Source organism: Vombatus ursinus, unplaced genomic scaffold, assembly GCF_900497805.2.
Source record: "Vombatus ursinus unplaced genomic scaffold, bare-nosed wombat genome assembly UNPS02015016.1, whole genome shotgun sequence".
NCBI classification, from domain to species: Eukaryota; Metazoa; Chordata; class Mammalia; order Diprotodontia; family Vombatidae; genus Vombatus; species Vombatus ursinus.
Genome location: NW_020954794.1, coordinates 511,254 through 530,852, shown reverse-complemented (window position 1 = coordinate 530,852; position 19,599 = coordinate 511,254). Strand labels below are relative to the sequence as shown.

Genomic DNA, 19,599 nt, shown 5'->3' with positions numbered 1-19,599 from the left:
TTTCTTTCTTTCTTTCTTTCTTTCTTTCTTTCTTTCTTTCTTTCTTTAGGTGAGGCAATTGGGGTTAAATGACTTGCCCAGAGTCACACAGCTAGGAAGTATTATGTGTCTGAGATCGGATTTGAACTCAGGTCCTCCTGACTCCAGGGCCGGTGCTTTATCCACTGCGTCACCTAGCTGCCTCCAGGTTCTCCATTTTTTGAAACTTCAGTTTATATATCACCTGCTGCTTCTGTTCTTACCTAAATCCTGTACCTGGTATAAGAATCTTTTAAAATGTGAGGGTCCAACCATAAAATGAGCTCTTCTGCCTTTTAAAATTACCAGACAGATACTTTAATAAATGAGAAATAATTTCACTTACTTTTACCACTATCCTATACAATTTTTGTGTAAAAATCCAAATTTGAGATCTCATTACCAAAATATGCTTAAAGCTTGGATTCCATGATAGATACATTTTGGATGCCAATCATATACATCTATATATAATTCTTACAAGAATCAGTCTAATCCTGTTGCTTTTCTCAAAATTTACCATGCTTTTTAATTAGACATCTATCATATTACATCTTGTCTTATTACTTTGTCTAATCATTTCCTCCTTCAGAGGATGTTATCCCTACATTATTATTATTTGACCATGAACACAAATTAAAATTGTAAGCTATTCATGGTTTCATCCTGTTATAGTGACTCAGAGACATTCCAGTATCCATCTATTATTTAATAAATTTAGTACTGTACTTACAGAACTTCTTGATTATAGAAATTTGCTATAAAAGAAAAAAAGGGACAATGTCATATATCACATCAGAAGGAAAGAACTTTCTTAGCTCTGTTTGATTCCAGGCATGAGTCATATCTGATAGCCAATCATGTAGTCACTTGATGTTAAAAGCAGGGCTCAGGATTAATCACGTGGGGAATTTTCCTTTTCAGAAAGGAAATAGCACAATTGGGAAATAGAGTCAAGAAGATCCTACCTTGGCTGTGTCCCAGGTTGTCCTCAAAACTCTTCCCAGGCACAGACATTCATCCACCTTAGCAGTTCTCAGCCTGCAGCACACGCCATTCTACTATTGGCTTCATGACAACTCAGACAACTATCCCTGTAATCAAAGCTCAAAACAATAGTAAATTGCTGTCCCATAAAGTCACATATCCTAGATAATAACAATTTAATCTCACATTGGTAACAGTAAGAGATTGATCACAGAAAAATACTACTGCTCTCATAATTCCTTTAAACAATGGAAACATCTTAAGGTGACTCTTGAGCGGTTTGTATATATTTCTGAACATGTTCTAATTCCAGATTAAAAACAATATTAGCTTTCCCATTAAGTTAACACAAAAGAGCTCATAAGTTACTACTCTGTACTAACATGACTATCTGTACTGGAATCCCATTCCTTAAACAAAACAAAGAGGTTCCTAATTTTAACCTCACAAGTTGATGGATTAAGCTTGTTGATTCTTTTCTAATTATACTCACTCTGGAAGAATGAGATACTTCAGGATTTGAATCTTATACATACAAGTTCAAACACCAATTTAACTCTTGCTTAGGCCATGAAATGACTACAGATTCAGATCAAATCAGCAAGATCTCTTCTGCTTTACAGCTCGTTACAATAATTCAGCAACAAATTATCTTGAAAATGAAAATTTAGTAGACCTTCAAAAAAATCAAGTCATTTTTTTAAAACTTTTTTTAAGTATTTCCTTTCTTTAAAAAGTTTTAAAATTTGTCCTGATGTTAAGAAGAATAATCACTAAATTTTTATGAAGAATATTAGTTGGAAACTTTTAAAATGATAGATACCTCTCTTTTCCACCTTTAAGCAAAAATAAACCTTTAAAATTGAAATTTATTAAAACTAAGCTGATTTAAATTGTCCTTAAGTACCATAAATAAATTCCCAAAGTAGTATAACAAACTAAATTTCTAGTTATTACAGAATTCCTGTATATCACAAAGTTCCTTAGTCAAAAAGGTGCTTGTAATGGAGAAGAAATTCAGTTTTTATAAGCCATGAAAAACATACCCAATTAAATTAGCCTTATCACAATAACAAATATTATCAAGCCTTTAAAAAAATTTACTCAGTATCTTTCAGGCTTAAAAATCACACCCCTATATTTTTCCCAAGGATTTTCCTTTACTCAGGAATTCCACAACACTGTAAACTTTTGCGCAGAGCTGATAAGAATTTTGGGTGAAACTTCCTCTCACTTATAGACAAAACTTAGAAGTTTATTCTAACCCATTCATTCTCTCCTATCTTTTTTTGGAGGGGGTACAATTCTTGATCTAACATCTCTAGATCATAAGAGAAATACTTTTTAACGACATAGCTGATAACAATTTGTTTACCTGATTACATCATATAAGAAAATTCAGAAATATAACCATACCACAAGCCATTATCATATATTTAAAACTTGAAATAAAACCAATTAATTACCATCAGTTGACCTTGATTTAGCTAGATGAGCAAATCAAATCTGGATTTACAATCACTGATGGTAACATTTTAATTTCTAAGGCCCAATACTCTTAGCACTTTAAAGGAAAAGATTATTATACATAAATTCACACTTTTTTTTTCTAATTGAGGCCCTGATATATGGGAGAATACCTAATTAATTCCAAAACAGTGTACATCAATAAGTTGTTCACAATAAAATACGTTTGTACCACAGGACACACATTATAAACAGGCATTACTTTCACAACAGTAATAAATTTTGAAACAACCCATTAGATGAATGCACTTCCAAATCACTTTGCACGGAGAAACATTCATCTCATCATTAATATATTGAAACTATAACTTTAAACCACCATATATTTTTATAATAGTCAAAATTTCAAATGAAAAATCTGCTATCATAGTAAATGTCAGTATTATTATTGCCTGCTTATAACCAAATATACTTCATTTAACAGTTTTCAAATTATCAAATTTTATCACATCCTTTTAAAAGACCAATCCATATGCACCATTTCTACCTCACAATGGTCTCTCAAATTTTACAATCTAAGAGTTTTAGAAATGCAATACAATTTAGAAATATAGTAATAACACAAACAATAAACTTTAGATGACATCAGTTGCATTTCCATATTATCACATATAGAAATTATTGATCTTATTTCTCTTGGTATTTAAAAACCACTTCAAAGTTATCAGGCATGGAACAATTACATTAAATTAGGGAGATAATAATGTTGTCTAACATATGCCAGACATTGTTTTAAGCACTTTACAATCATATCATTTTGATCCCATGACAACAACCATTATTATTTTTCCCTTTACAAATCTGGAAACAGAGCAAACAGAGATAAAATAGCTAGCCATAAATTACAAGTAGACACATTTCTGCAACTGGAACAGAGAAATATGGAGCTTACCAAGAGCAGAAGTTGGCTTCTCACCTCATAATGCTATTGCCAGGGGCTCAGGTGGCTGATGCCAGGGCTTTCCAGGTGGTGATAATTCTTGATGGCAGGGCTTAGGGAATCTCATCGTAGTTCTGACCTGTCCACCTCTCCCCTCCCCACAGCTGCAGAATTTGCTGAGGTTGATGCCGTTTGCAGCTGCTGGGGCACGGTGGGCAGAATGTATTGAACCTGGATGTTACTCCCAGGCCTTGCCTAGAGGGGTGGGCTACAAGGTGCCCAAGAGCAGACTATCTTTATTTCTTTTCTTTTCTTTTTTGGGGGGGGAGGGGCCTAGGCGATGGGGTTAAGTGGCTTGCCCAAGGTCACACAACTAGTAAGAAATAGCAGACTATCACTCGTCTGTGATAGCTGCCCCTGCTCTCCTTTTGCCAGATGGGGAAGGCTGATTTAAGTTTTCCCTACAATTCTCCAGCATTCTCTTCTCTTTTACAATCCTCATATTGAGCTGCTTATCTCTGGAGAGGGAGTGGGGAATGCTGAGGAATCAGTATTGGGAGGAGGTATTTTAGCAGAAGGTGAGCTCCTGGAATTACCCCCAGGCTCAGGAGTTTTCTCCAACAATCCCAAAATGACCAATTTCCCAATTTCTTAATGATTAATCTCAAAACCTCCAGAATCTGCTAAGATGTCTTTAGCTGTATCTAACTTTTCACTGTATGTCTAGGCTGGCCAGGCCTGAAACCACAAGGAAAGGAGTCTTACGGGTTTGTTGTTTTCCTAGCTGCAGCCCTGAGAAGTCTCTGACTGCCTGCATTTTAAATCTTACGAGGTAATGGACTCACTCCCAGCACACGTGATACAGACACAGAGACATTCACTGACAGACAAATTGACAGGACAATACAATAGTGAGCACTCAATGGCACAGAGAGAGGGAATTAGAGGCTTGTTAGATACTCCCAACACAAATTGGCTATTTATTATTATTCTGAGGAAGGTGGTTGGGGAATTTGCAAGGATCCAAGACCTGATAGTGTGAGTGGATCCTGTGAGCCTTCCTCAGAGTGCCCCTGAGGTTGTACATTTAAAGGGGCAAGTCCCAATGAAGTTAAATTCGGAGATCTGAGTCCCCGTCAGGACCATAGCCTTTAAGGGAAAGGGGAGAGTGAAAGGGATTATTTGGAGCCTGGGAAAGAGTACTGAATGGGCTTTGTGAGCCTTAAGGGAAGAGGCTTCTGCCTTTCCTTCTCCCTCAGCCATCTCAGCAACCTAGCTGTAAAAACATTCCCACTCCTTTGGCCTTTAAATTTAATTTGGTTTTAAGATAAAGTAATTTTGACTGGTCAAAAGAACGCCTATTGCGGCCACCATAATTTGGGGCTATCTTCAGTTAACTGACATCAGCGCTGGCAGTATTTGTGATCACCAGATTGGCAATGGCTTGACATATAAGAGACGGTGGTCTTGTTAGCTGAATTTCTCGTTTTAGTTTCTGTGGTGGTCTTGTTAGCCACATTTCTAATTTTAGTTTATGATTGACCCATCCTAGATCAATCCTTACCAGAGGGGCCCTAACTGATACAGTAGCCGGAGTTTCTGAACCACGACTTGATCCCCAACCCCAGAGCTTGCTTAAAGGGAATTTTCTTTCAGACTTCAACCAAATTAGTGGTAGGTCCTTGGAAGCTGGGAATAGGACAATTTACCGGACTCCATCAAGGTTAGGACTCCAGGAAAAAAATGGATCCTGAAGTACCCGAGCCACTAGCAATGCTGGAGTGGGTTGTTGTTTTCACCCACTCCTTCAGTTCCATCCAAAGTCATGGTACCATTGCTGTCGATCTGAAAGTTAAAGAGGCAACAAGTTCGATGATAAGTAAATTCATATTGTTTATTCCCTTAAGTTAGCGACATGTACATGGAGCCAGAGCTTTTAACTCTGACTGAATCAAGCAATTTTAGGAGAACATTTACTCAGGATGTCTGTTACGTGTGTGTGTGTGTGTGTAGCCTCCATATTTTTTTTTAACATATAGCATGGGAAAGGAAGTTTCTCAGTTGAATAGGTTGTAAATACAATAAAATAGAATGTCAAAGTGTCAGTTGAAATTATAGATCCAGGATATCTGTGTTTCCCCTACATAACATATGTCCATAGAATACCAAAATGAGAAAAATCCCACTATTCAAGAGAGTGTCTGGTCCCAGGTATCCTGTCCTTAGTGATCACAAACAGGAAGAATGTTGGTCAGCTCCACCTGGTACTGAAGTTACCGACACAGGGAGGGGCATTTTTAGTTCACTTAGAGAGAAAAGATTAATTCAGGTTTTTGGCCCTTATTGGGGTTCAATTGATCTTAAATGATTATCACTGTAAAATTTCTCTACTGCTCAGCAACTTTTTTGCAAATACTTATCATCAGCATTATATTATGTAATGAATAAATATTCAATGAAATAATGTTTCTTATTGCCTCGGATAACATAAAACCCAGATGCCAACCCCTTTCTTTGCCTCTTTCAGAAGTACCAGTGGGCCATCCTCCAATTTAGCTGCAACCTCATTCTTCTGGATTAATTAACAAATAAAAATCCCGAATGGAATGTGAGGGGATGTAGTCAGACCTCTCCATTAGAAAAAAAAAATCATTATGGCAGCAAGGTGGAGGATGAATTGGAAAGGGAAGAGATTTGGGAAGAAATCAACCAGAAATTTATGCAACAGTACAGATGAGAGATGATGAAGGCCTAAGATGGGGTGGTGGTTGTGAGTGGAGAGGAGAGGATGCTACAGACGTGGAAATGGAAAAGACGAGATTTGGCACAAGAGTGACGTGGATGTAACTGGAGGAAGTCAGAAGGGCTCACGAGGAAAACAAAGAACACACGTAGTACTGTGGTCATGGAACCACAGAGGCCTTAGGATGGCATGCCTCCAGCCATGCCCCCCAGTCCACAGTCGCCCTAGCTTTGGCCGCGCACGTGGGCCAAGGGACCCCTGGGCTCCTCATTGCGGCAGGAAGGATCCTCATCGATGAGGATGCCCTCATCGACCCCAGTCTGCAGACACGGGGTTTTTGGAAAGGAAGGGGCCGGGTGCACGAGCCCGTGCGCTGGAAGTGTCCCCTGTCCCTTTAAGCTACTGAAGCCCTTAATGTGAGGCATCTAGCCCTGCGCTTGCGCAGAAGAATCCGTCCCCTCCCTCCCCCCCATCCCGACCCTCGACTACATTTCCCAGAACCTCTTGGGGGCGCAATTCTATCTTGGGACGAGGTTCCATTTCCCGGAATATGTAGCCAAATACGTACTCCCGAGCCCAATGCATTCTGGGAATTCTAGTTTGCGGTTCACCCTGCGCAGGCGCAGTTCCCAGTGGGTGGGACTTCATCCAGCCCTTTTTTTTTCCCCGCGAGACGTACCCGGCAACTGTTTGGTGAGTGTGTGTGTGAGTGTATGTGTGTGTGTGTCTGTGTCTGTGTGTCTGTGTGTCTGTTTCTGTGTGTGTCTGTGTGTGTCTGTGTATATGTGAGTGTGAGTGTGAGGGTCCGTGAGTGCGAGTGTGCGAAGGGCAGGGTGTGAGCAGGAATGGGAGGGGGCGCCGCGGGCCTCGAGCCAAGGGCGGGGGGAGGAGTGGTCCGACCTTGGGCAGACCTCAGGGAGGCGGTGTCACGGGCTGGGGAGGGGGCTTCGCTGAGAGCCCGAAGGTGGGGAGTGGGTGATGGCGGGCAGCCTCTCCGCACCCACGACCCCCACTGAGGACCACACTGACGGTATCTCCTTTGACCCACCCCACAGCCCCCGGGGGTAGGTGCCCTCTCTTTGGCCGATTTATTTATTTATTTTTCTTTTACAGATGAGGAAACTAAGGCTGAGCGATAAGTGACTGACCCAAGAGTCACCCAGCAGAGTGTCTGGGGCGGGATTCGAACTCGGGTCTTACTGACTCAAGTCTGGCACTCCGTCCATCGGGCCATCTCTTTCGTGCTCTGCCCGTAGAGGAGCATTGACGGGTCAGCCAGCTAGAGCCTACTTGTGGGGGCTGGGGTGGGAGTTGGCCGACCCCTGGACTGGAACATCCAGCTCCAGCTGACTCTAGAAGGAATAGGGGGTCCCCTGGAGTTCATAGAGTAGGGACAGGTCAGGGTCAGACCTACCTTTTAGGATCGTCCCCTTGGCAGCCACCGGAAGGGTGGATGGGAGAGACTGAATATTAGATACTGAGACTCAGGAGATGTGGTCTAGTGGAAAGAGAGCGGGACTGGGAACCAGGAAAGACCTGGAAAGTTGTGTCTTGTAAATAAGGTTTTCTTTGCTGTTTGCTTCATTTCGTAGGAAGCTCTGGAGGAGGGACTTTCTTTACCAATACAGATTGTCACCTGCGCCACTTAGAGGAATAGAGGGTTGTCTCGGGCACTGAGAGCATCACAAAGCCAGGAGGTGGCAGAGGTGGAACTTGAACCCAGGTCTGCCTGACTCGGAGGCCAGTTCTGTCCATATTGCCATGATGCCTTTCTGAAATTTCTAAATTTTGAAATCATAAAACCTTGAGAAAATTCTGATTTCTGAAGTCATAGTACCTTCCTCCAGAAGGGCAACTGATGTAGTGAGTAATCTTACTTCTGACCTGAACTGGCTATGGGATCATGAGCCAGTGCTCCAGGCTTTTTAGGACTGTTAAGTTGCAGTTGAGTTATTATTGGTGTAGATGGAGGGTTTCTGTACCAGGAATTCCCTCTGCTGATGAAATCGCAGTTAGAGACTTCTGAAGAAAGCAATCGTGAGAGAAGTGCTTTGCAAACCTTAAAGATGTGTGTCTGACACAGTTACTGACCCTATTGACTGTGTGGAATTGTGAGGATCTAATGGGATGATGTATTTGAAGTATTCTGTAAGCCTTAAGGCAGTGAGTGTGTATGAGCTTTGAGCCTGAGCTACTTGGACCTTTCATCTTCCTCCTCATTTTATTCCTTTCCCTCATGAACATGGTCCAAAGAAAAGTGCACAGGATTGGTATTGAGTTGACTGTGTGTATATATCTCTCTACTGGCACCTTCCCTTTTCTCTACAAACATGCTCAGATCTTCTCCATTCCCTTCACAATCCCTTTAAGTTATCTATATCTCTTCTTTTGTAGCCAAATTCCTAGAAAATGTGTATTGTCCTTGCCCGACTTCTACCCCTTGCCATCTCATTTCTGATCTCAGCCCTCAACTGAAACTGCTCCTTCAACATCACTCTTCACCTCATAATTACTAAATCTAATGGCTTTTTCTCAATCTTCTTTCTTCTTGGTCTGCAACAGTGGTATCACACTCAAATAGAAATGATCCGTACTGACTTAGAAAACCACAAATTAACATTATCTGTGTTGTATGGCATTTTTATTCATTTTGTTAAATATTTCCCATTTACATTTTAATCTGGTTTTGCCTGACATTCGAGGGCTGAGGATTTGACACTTCTGGTCTACAATATTAGAGTCTGACTACCCCTTCTTCTTGAATAGATAACTAAATAGATAAAGTATTTACTAAGTACTTAGTTTGTGCCAGGCAGTGTGCTAAGCGCCGGGGGAATACAAAAAAGGGAAGGTGGTCCCTTCTCTTAAGGAGTTTACATTCTAATGAGGAAGACAAGATATAAAGGTGGGAGTGCCCTACCCTCTCTTCTCTGGGATTTCCTGACCCTGCTGGCTGCATCATGGAGTTTGTGGAGGAGAGTGAAGTATGAGAAGAAGGAAAAGGTATACAGGGTCAGGTCGTAAAGGTCATAGAGAGCCTTAAATGCCAAAAAGAGGGATTTATATTTGATCCTAAATAAGGAATTTTTGTTGTTTACTGAGTGGGGTGTGTCATGGTCAGACCTACATTTTAGAAAAATCACTTTAGTAATGATATGATTGTGCATATTTTTGCTCTCATTTTTCAGTACATTGTAAGCTCTTGTTTCTACCTGGAGCACAGTAGGTTGCAATAAATTAAAGTTTTACTGATGTTTTTTGTCCTTTCCTCTAGTGATTTCCTGACATACACTTCTCCCTCAATAGAATTTTTCCTTGTGACAAATAAAAACAGTTAAGTTATATCAACAATACAGTAACTGGGTTTTAAAAGGTAGACGTGTGTTTTGCACTGAGTCCACAGCCTCATTTGAGTGTTTGTATTCCCAGCACCTTGCACAGTGTCTGGTACAAAGTAGGGGCTTATTAGATACTTGTTAAGTTGGAAATCTGTGCAGAAGTGTATTCAGTATTTGTGGTTGTGTTGGTTAAGTGCTTGTTGAATGAATGTCAGTTCAGTAAAACTCATTTTGTACCCATTTGCATATCCAAGGAAGTCTTTCCATTTGCTATATAACTGATAATACTGGGCTTTTCTTGGCCACTGTCTTGTGACTGATCTCAGTTCTGCCTGTAGATGAAGGTCAATGCTAGAGAACAAGAATCAGTCCTAGGAGTAAACATCCTGGCCCTAAGACCCTTCAATACAGAAACGGCTGAAAAATTTGCTGCTGGTACTACATTAATATGCCCATTCTGGCCGAGAAGACAAGACTTGGGAAAAGTTACAATGTAAGGAAGGGGGTGACTGGAGTATTTGGGACTAGTGTTTGAGGAGAGGTGAAAAGTACAGAAACCATGTGGGAACCTGTGTGTTGTGAGGAAAACAAGATAATTACCGGGGACCATATAGGAAGGACTTGTCAAGGTAGAAGAGGTCAATATGTATCCCAAGTCCTGACTACTTCCTTAACTCCCTCCCCCACACATGCACAGACAGGATTACCTGGTCCAGTTTCACCAGGGCTTTCTGGACTGAGCTGGCACGTTTCCTTCAGTACCACCATACTACATACACTGTAGGGGTCCCTGCCCAGGATGGGGAAAATCACTCTTCTTGTTCAATCTGGAGAAAGTAGCAATTTTTTACAAGGAAGTTTTAGTGAGAAACTAAGAAGAAAAAACTTGTTTATCTCTATGTAAAAGATTTAGGTTTTAGTAAAAGTAAGTAAAAGAATTAGGTTTTTCTGCATGTTAAGAAGATGTAGTCATGAAGAAATCCAAAAACCAAGAATGAGAAGCATGAAGTGGAGCATTTTTGTAAATACCAATGAAGGGGAAAACAAATACGTTCATCCTCAGTATACCATATACCACCTGGATAGAAAATAGAAATAAGGAATTCGAGAAACAAGATAATGCTAGCACAGAGGCAGGATATTGTAATGAGGAACTTCAATTATCTGGATATCTGCTGGAGCTCCTTTCCAGCTGTAGAACTGCTAATAATGTCTTGGCTTACCATTATCGATGGAGGAATTAACCAGGGGGAATTTTGTACTGGATCTCCTACTACTGAGCTAGAATGAACTGAGAAAAAAGATGAGAACATTGGGGGAAGTGCCCACTTCTGCAGAATTTGTGATAGAGAAAGGAAAACTGCACATAGTCTGATGTATAGTCTAGATAGAATTCATAGGAATAGGTAGCATCCCATGGACTAAATTTATCAGAGCTCAGTCCAGAAAGGACAAGGAACTAAAGACAAATTCAGAAGATAAAAGGAAAAAAAAAATCTTCCAAAGCAGAGGAAAAATGGGAACTATATGAAGAGATTTATGTGGGTGCATGGAAAACTCATTGTTAGATTTTTTTCCTTGTTTATTTTGGTTACATTTGAGTGCCAAGCTGTTTCCCAGCCCTGCACTAGAGAAGGCCAACATTTCACACACACACACACACACACACACATATGCATATGCATATATTCTTTCAGGTGGATAGCCTTCCTTCAAGGTCCTTTGTAGTTAATTTGAGTATTCATTTCAGAGTATCTTAGTCATTCACATATATTCAAATAATGTTGCTGTTAATGTATACAACATTTTCTTGGTTCTGCTCATCATGTCATGCAAGTCTTTCCATGTTTTACTAAAATCCACCTGCTCGTCATAGAGCACATTAGTACTCCGTCACAATCATGTACTACAACTTATCCAGCCATTCTCCAATTGATGGGTATCCCCTCAATTTCCAAATCTTTGCCACCACAGAGATCTGCTATAAATATTTTAGAACGTATAGGTTCTTCTTTTTCCCTGATCATTTTGAGAAACAGACCTAAAGTGGTATTGCTGGGTCAAAGGGTATACACAGTTTTTAATTCTTTGGGCATAATTCCAGATTGCTTTCCAAAATTGTTGGATCAGTTCACAGTTCCACCAGCAGTGTATTAGTTGATTTTTTTTTTTTAAAGAAGTATACAACACATGGTAACAAGGGCAAATAAGCTACAAATGAGCTAAGTCTAAAGAAGAAAAGTAAGGGCAACAAAAGTCTCCTTCTATACAATTTCCCTTGATCTCATTAGCTCCCATGGTTTCAATGGTCATTTTTGCTGAGGATTCTCAGATAACTCTGAACTTACATCTCCAATGGGATGTCCTGCAGACATCATAAACTCAACATGTCCAAAATAGCTCATCCCCCCGCCCACCCCCATACTTGCCCCTTTCTTACTTAGCTGTTACTATCCAGAGCACCACCAGCAGTCAGCCAGGCTCACAACCTAGGAGTCATGGTTAACTCTTCACTCCCTTACTACTACCCCCACATCCAATCTGTGGCCTAGTCCTATTGATTTTACCATTGTAACATTTCTCACATATATAAATATATATGTATGTGTATGTACATATATATATATATCCCTTTTTCCTCTGACACTGACCCTGCTCTGGTGCAGGCCCCCATCATCTCACACCTGGACTGTTGCAATAACCTGCTGGTGGTTCTGCTTGCCTCACATCTCTCCACTCCATCCTCTATTCAGCTACCAAATATATCTTCCTAAGGTGCATATATGATCATGTAACCCCACCACCCCTATTCAGTAAACTCCAATGACTACCTGTCACTGCAATGATTAAATATAAAATCCTGTTAGACATTAAAAACCTTTCATGACTTGGCCCCTTCCTACCTTTCCAGTCTAACACCACACTCCTTACCTAGCTGTCCAGTGATACGGACCTTGCTGTTCATCAAACAAGATAGTCTGTTTCCTTACTCTGGGCTGACTATGTCACTGACTGTCTCCCATGCCTAGAATGCTCTTCTGACTCCCCCCCACTTCGTGCCCCCCAATCTCCACCTCCTGGTTTCAAATTCCTACTAAGATATCATCTTCAATGAGATTCTCCCTTAATCCTAGTGCCTTCCCCCATTATCTCCCATTTATCTTGTATATATCTTGTTTGTACGTAGTTGTTTGAATGTCATCTCCTCCATTAGACTGTGAGCTCCTTGTGTTTTGCCTTTTTATCCCCAGCACTTAGCACTGTAAGTAGAACAGAGTCACTTGATAAATTCTTATTGACTGACTGAAATAGGACAACAAGCTTTTATGTATGTTAGGCACTATGCTAGTTGCTAAGTACACAAGCAAATGTGAAAGTCTCTGCCCCCTCCAAGGAGATTAGTCTCCTGGGATAATACAATATGTATCAGGGAATGTTGTTGTTTGTCCTTTGTTCTTGAAGATGACCCTGATGTCAGGATGGTGATGCCATGACATGCAAGTAAATTGGACTTAAGTGAGGGAGGGCTGTGTAAAGTCACCAGCCTCACTTTCTCTTCTGGAGCCATCTGGGTCCAGTGACCAGATATAGATTTATAGATTAGGATGACTGGACGTGGCCCCCATATCAGGGAATGGTGGCCAAGGGAAAGAAGCGGTTCTTTACCTTTTTTGTGTCTTAGACCCCTTCAGGTGTCAGGTGTGGTGAAACCTCTGAAGTCCTTCTCAAAGTAATGTTTTTAAATGTGTAAAATAAAATACAGAGGATTACAAAGGAAACCAATTATGTTGAAATACAATTGTCAAAATATATATATATTTTAAAAACAAGTTCACAGATCCCAGATCAAGAACCCCTGGTCAAGGCTGTCACAGAGGCTTTGAATAGAGCCATTGTCCCACCTTTTCTAGTGGTAATGGTAAGATTTAACTTATTATCCAAAGCTGCCTCCAATGGAGGCTTCTCCTCTCCAGAGTTCCAAAGATGAGTTGATCAACTTAGGGGTGGGGGTGGCCCAGAAGTAGAATCCAAAGAAAGACAGGAAGGCTTTCTAGGGTTGACAGAGTGATGGGAGAGGTGCTCAACTCTCATTTGTTTGTCTTTTCTCTGCTAAGAAAAATGACCTCTGTTCAGGAAAAGATAGAACAAAGAATGTCCAACCAGGGAGTTATAGGCTGCTTGGGGGTACAGTGGATATAAAGAGTGCTGGAATTAGGGTCAGGAAGACCTGAGTTTGAATGCTGTCTCAGATACTTAGCTGTGTGACCGTGGGAAAGTCACCCAACCACATTCAGCCTCCGTATCCTTATCTGTAAAATGGGGGTAATAATAGCACCTAACTTCCCAGGGTGGTTGAGCAATTCAATATAAAGCAAACCTTGGAGCTCTATATAAGTGCTAGCCATTATTATTACTGAGACTTAAGATACTGAAAGAGAGCATGATGAGTCCAAGTCACATGGCCCATATATGAGCTATGTTCCTGGGTTCTGGAAACACTGATGGATGTGATGGCTGACCCACTGTAAGTAGTTTGGGGAAGATCATAGAGAATGGGGTACCTCTGGTTAGAAGGGCACATGTCCTGATTTTCAAAAAAGGAAAGACAATAGAGTATGCTGTCTTGTAGCCAGTGAGCTTAACTTTGATTCCTAGCAAAACTTGTAATTTAAAAGAGATGGTTAGTAAAAAACTAGAAAAGATGTGGAAGTTCACAAGCTGCCAACATGGCCTCATCAAGAATAGATTTTGCCAAACTAACCTTATTTCCTTTATTGACAGGGCTACTAAACTAGTAGATCAAGGGGATACTGTAAATATAGTTTACCTAGATGTTGGCAAGGTTTTGATAAAATATTGTATTTTTGTGGAAAAGATATGGAGTAGATGATAATAATTAGATGGTTTGGGAACTGGCTAAATGGCCAGACTCAAAGAACAGTCATTAATGATTAAATGTCATCTTGGCAGAAGGCCTCCAGTGAAATGCTCCAGATTTGGTCTTATACTGCTTAACGTTCTAATCGGTATTTTGCATAAAGGCGTAAATGACATGCTTATAAAATTGCAAATGATACAAAGCCAAGGGGGATAGTTAACATACTGGAAGACAGAATTGGTGTTCAAAAAAGATACTGTCTGGCTGAATATAACAAGATAAAATTCAGCAGAGCCTGTTTTAATGTCATACACCGCTTCAAAAAGGAATTTCATTAAGTACAAAATGAAGGGGCATGATTAGATGAAAAAGATCGAATATTTTTTAGTGAATCGTAAGCTCAATCTGAGTCGGAAGTGTGTCGTGGAAGCCAAAGAAGTTATTGCCATCTTGACCTACTTTGAGAGACTCATCCTTTAGGAATGAATATGTCCCTGTGCCCTGTGCAGAGGGGTTTTATGTTCAGTTCTGGGCCCCCTATTGGAGGAAGGATGTTAATAAGATGGAGAATATCCAGAATAGGACAGTCAGGATGGTGAAGGACCTTGAGTCTTTCGTGTAAGGATTGGTGGAAGGAATGGGGGAGCCTGCAGAAGAGAAGGCTCATAGAAACATAAGGACTTCGGATGCCATCTCGTCCAATCCCTTCATCTGGGGAGATGAGACATCTGTGCTGAAGCATTTGAAAGGCTGTCTTGTCAAAGAGGGATTCCACTTGTTTGGGGGGGGAATCCCCAGAGTAGATTGCCACAACAATCCCCACAAACAACGGACAGGTTGCAAAGAGGCAAATGTAGGCTCTAACTCAGAAAAATTCATGAGAATTAGAGCTATTGAAAAGTCAAATGGGCCGCCTCAGGAGACAGTGATTTCCTTCTCCTTGGAGGTCATCAAACAGGAGCTAGAAAATCATTTGTCACGTATATTAAAGTAGGGATTCATGTAGTGGTACAGTTGGGCTTGGCAGCTGCTGAGGTCTCTTCTAACTCTGGGATTCATTGATTCTCTGATACTGTGGTATGTAGAAACACAGAAACATTGCCTACTGGATCACAAAGCTGAAAGAATACCAGGTTTTCCCCCATGAACTGTTGTTCTCATTCAACTTTTGTACTTGATTTTTTTCTCTGCATAATTTTGTCTTACTAGTTTGTGTTCTAAGGTGCCAAGATCTTTTTGTATGCCAATTATTTCATCTAGTATAGTTAATGAGCTGTCCAGCTTTGGTAATACACTATTCCACATTTAATAAGTATGTCATTGCTCACTTTCCTCACCCCCTTCTCCTGCCTTCCCTGGCCTCCTTTAAGACTCAGTTCAAATTTCACTTTCTGCAAAAGTCACTTAGTCACTTAGTCATTCCCACTGGTAGTGCCCTCCCTCTGAAATTACTTCCCATTTACACTGAGTGTGACTTGTATGTCCATAGTTATTTGTGTGTTATCTCCCCTCTTAGAAGATGAGCTCCTTGAGGATAGGGACCATGTTTCTTCTTTCTATCTCCAGTGCTTAGCACAATGCCTAGTACACAGTAAGTACTTAATAAATGCACGTTAACTGACTGTCATCTCTGCCTCCTGATAAAAATATTGAATAAAGCTGACACAGTTAGAGAGATGGCTAGAGAACTCTACCAGAAAACCCTTGTCTAAGCTGACATTGACTTTCTTAAATTTCTGGGTGCAGTCATTCGACCAGTTTTGAATCTAGTCTTCATGTCTCCATCTTGTCCATAAGGATATAAGAAAGCTTGTCAGAGCCTTGCTGTGGTTAAAATATCTCATGTCTGTGACATTCTCTTTATATATTAGTTTAGTAACCTTTGCAGAAAGGAAAAGAGGTCACTTTGACAAGCTGTCACAGAACTGGAAGGTTAAGTGGTGTCTCGGATGTCATTTTGTCTCAGTTGTTTGTATCTGTGAGGGAAACTTGTCTACGTTACCCTCAGCGGTCAGTAATTCAGCCTCCGTCTGGAGACCTCCAGAGATGTAGAACCTGCAGCCTCGCTCCGTGTTCTCTTGGGCAGCTCTAGTTGTTAAGATGCTCCTTGTGTTTGCTGTAAGGCTACGTCCTTGGAGATTTCACTCATTGTTCCTGGCTCTACATTTGGAGCCAAATAGAAGTGTGTCTTTTTGCCTCCTCTTTGCCTGCTTAAACACCCTTGCTTTTTGAAACGGCATGATCTCAAGACCTTCATTTGCCACCTGAGAATTTCAGAACTCAAGGGCATCTCAGAGGCCAATTAGTCCAACCTGTGTCTAACCAGAAATAAAAGCTGACTTCCTCTGGACACTTTCCACATTGTCAGTGATCTTTCTAAAATGTGGTACCCAGAACTGAACACAGTGCCCAACATGTCTGGCCAGAGGAGAGAGAGAGGAAAGCAATACTCTCACCTCCCTCGTTCTAATTAGCACACCGCCTCTCATGCATCCTGAGATTGCATCGCCTCTTTTCATGGTCCCATCACACTGCTGACTCCCTGTATTCTACTAAAACCTCAGTATCTTCAGATGAACTGCAGTCTCTCTCCATCACTCTCACCTTAAGCTTGTAACATTGAGGTTTTGTCCCTATTGAGTTTCACCTTCTTAGATTGAGTTCAGTGTTTTAGCTTCTCAGGGTCTTTTTGGATCCTGAGTCTGTCCAGGATATTAGTTATCCTGCTTGGTTTTGTGTCATCTTTAGATTTGATAAGCGTGTCTTCTGTAGGGACTGGAGTTGGGATTTCACTGGTAGAAGGAACTCCCCACTGGTGCAGGTCAGCCCTTTCTCTGCACCTTATGGACTTAAAGGAGTGGCCTAGAGAAAACGTGTCAATTGCAGTAAGGCTGAACCAGATTAAAATATAATTGGAAAATGTCTAACAAAACACAAAATACAGTATAGATAATGTCAATTTGTGGTTTTCTAAGTCATTATGCTGCACAGGGATCTCTCTCTACTTGAGTTAGGTACCACTTGCCTAGAGCACTGAGAGGTCAAGTTAAGTCAGAGGTGGAACTTGAACCCAGGTCTTCTTGGCTTCAGGGTCCAGCTCTCTGTCCATTTTACCACACTGCCTCTGTATTGCTTGTGTCTTTCTGTTAAATGGCACACATACAAAGTTTTATTAATGGGGCATTCCACTGGAGACCATTAATTTCTCTTTGGGGCCATCCATTCGAGTAGTTTCTAGTCTAGCCAGCTGTACTTTTGACTACCCTATCTCATGTGTCTATTGGAAAAGGAAGGGAAGTTACTCTGGCATGCCTCTGCTATGATGGAGCCGGGCTCCTGGCTCTGAGTCTTTTTTCTAAATATTTGCTGTCTCTTTGTTCCTACTTCTAGAATTTTGCCAGGTGTCAGAGTCAAGCTCATTAGCTTATAGTTTGCAAGTTCTGCTCTCTTCTTTTTTTGAAAACAGGGACCACGTTTGGTCTGACCTTTGAGAGATCACTGGCAACCATGGCTCAGCCATCACATTTTCTGTTCCTTTCCTTGGGCTGGTATGTAGTTCCTTTGGGCCTCATGACTTAAACTCATCAAAGATTTCAAACTCTTTTCTTTCTCTCTATTTATCTTGGGTCTAGACTGTTAGCCTTTTTTTTTCCTTTCAAAAAACTTTTCCCAAAAAATTCAGTAAATGAATTCCTCATATTTCCTCTAAGTGTTGGAAGAGAACAGAATATTTTTTTCTTCCTTAAATGAAGAGATGACTGAGGTACCAAAGCCTCTCGCATAGCACATAGGGGAAGTGCCATGAATTCAGCCTGTGTCCCAATTCTTCCACCAGCGCTCTGTCCCTTGGAACCTGTTATGAGTAGAGGAGGAATCGAGCCAAGGATCCTAAGGAGCTAGAATATGTGATCCTTTCGGATTCTGGAAGGTTGTTCTGCTCCTAGGCTCCGTTTAATCTCACCCTGGAAAGGACCATAGGACTCACTTTCAGATGGTATCAGAGAATTCTATTCCAATGAAATTGGGGAGCTAGAAAGCAGGATTTATTTCCTTTATAACATCTTTCTCCTTCTTTAGTTCTGGCTTCTCAAGACTCTTCCCTTTCCCAAGAAAGGAGAAACAAGGAGTAGGAGGAGGAGGGGATGGCTTCTGGGGTCCTGACAACTAGGTCCCAGGTGAGCTAGGCTGTTTTTCTCTCTTCCAAAACTCTATCTCATTTTTCCAAGTGTAGATACATCTTTCTTTTTCCTCTGTTGTTTTTTATTGACAAGGTTGCATTCAGAGACACAAACCTCAGTTATTCTCCTTTCCAAAGATTGTCCCATTTTATAGATAAGATAAGGTTCATTGGATCATAGAACTAAAGCAGTCTTAGAAGTCATTTAACATTAACTTCAACCCACCTTTCCCTATCATGCATTAATCCCTTGCATGCACTCTGTGGCCCAGTCACACTGGCTTTCTTGCTGTCCCTCCCAGGCCTCTGTGCCCAGGTGGCCCGACAGGCCAAGCCACCTTACCTCGACCTGTTAGAATCCCTCAATTCCTTCAGAGTTTACCTGGAGCACCCCCTCCTACCTGGGGCACTCTGCGATCCCCACTTTGTGCTAGTGCCCCCTCCAGTTACTTTACGTTTTGTGTATACGTGTACATGTCATTACTGCGTGCAGGATTAAATTCCTTGAAGGCAGGGACCATTTCGTATTTATCTTTATAGGTACAGTGCCTGGCACATGGTCTGTTCCTCTAAACAACTGTTGATTGATTCATGTAGTCCATTGCTGTCATTTGCCTGATGAGAAAAGTGAGACCCAGAAAGTTGAAGGGACCTTCACAAGGTCACAGTGTTGGCACAGTACAAAGGAGGGATTCAAAGCAAGGTTCTCTGTCTCCACATCCAGGCTTTATTCCACTATAAGGTGCTGTCTCACTCATGCCTAATGTATCTCTTAGAATTTAAGTTCCTTTAGTACAGGAATTGTTTCTTTCTTTGTGTTTGTAACCCCATCCCCCAGCCCAGTGCCTGGCACCTACCAGGTGTTTAATAAATAAATGCTTGTTGATTGTTGGATTTCTTGATCATTGTACATTCTTTGTATTCCTTAGTACGTCAAAATTGCAAAATAATGTATTAAAGAATCCATTTCCCCCCCTCCCCCATGGCATTCGGTTTTTAAATTTTATCAATGCCTTTTATTTTTAGGCCAGAGTTGCTTCCTCATATGCC

The 19,599-nt window shown here is 41.0% G+C and overlaps 1 protein-coding gene across 3 annotated transcripts in view; it reads left to right on the top strand.

Moving 5' to 3' along the window:
• Positions 1-6,787: 6,787 nt before the first annotated feature.
• Positions 6,788-19,599, top strand: part of LOC114030834 (zinc finger protein 883-like) — a 30,476-nt gene continuing 17,664 nt past the window's right edge. The window contains exons 1-3 of one of the 3 annotated variants that reach the window (XR_003567680.1): positions 6,788-6,848; positions 7,269-7,425; positions 7,748-8,741. Coding sequence is in view for 1 of the 3 variants with exons in the window: in XM_027845738.1 (XP_027701539.1) it covers positions 18,515-18,547 (33 nt within the window). In the remaining 2 variants the exon portion in view is untranslated. Of the gene's footprint in view, positions 6,849-7,268; positions 7,426-7,747; positions 8,742-18,488; positions 18,548-19,599 lie in introns of those variants that run through there. The other 2 variants (XM_027845739.1, XM_027845738.1) reach the window with 2 other exon arrangements.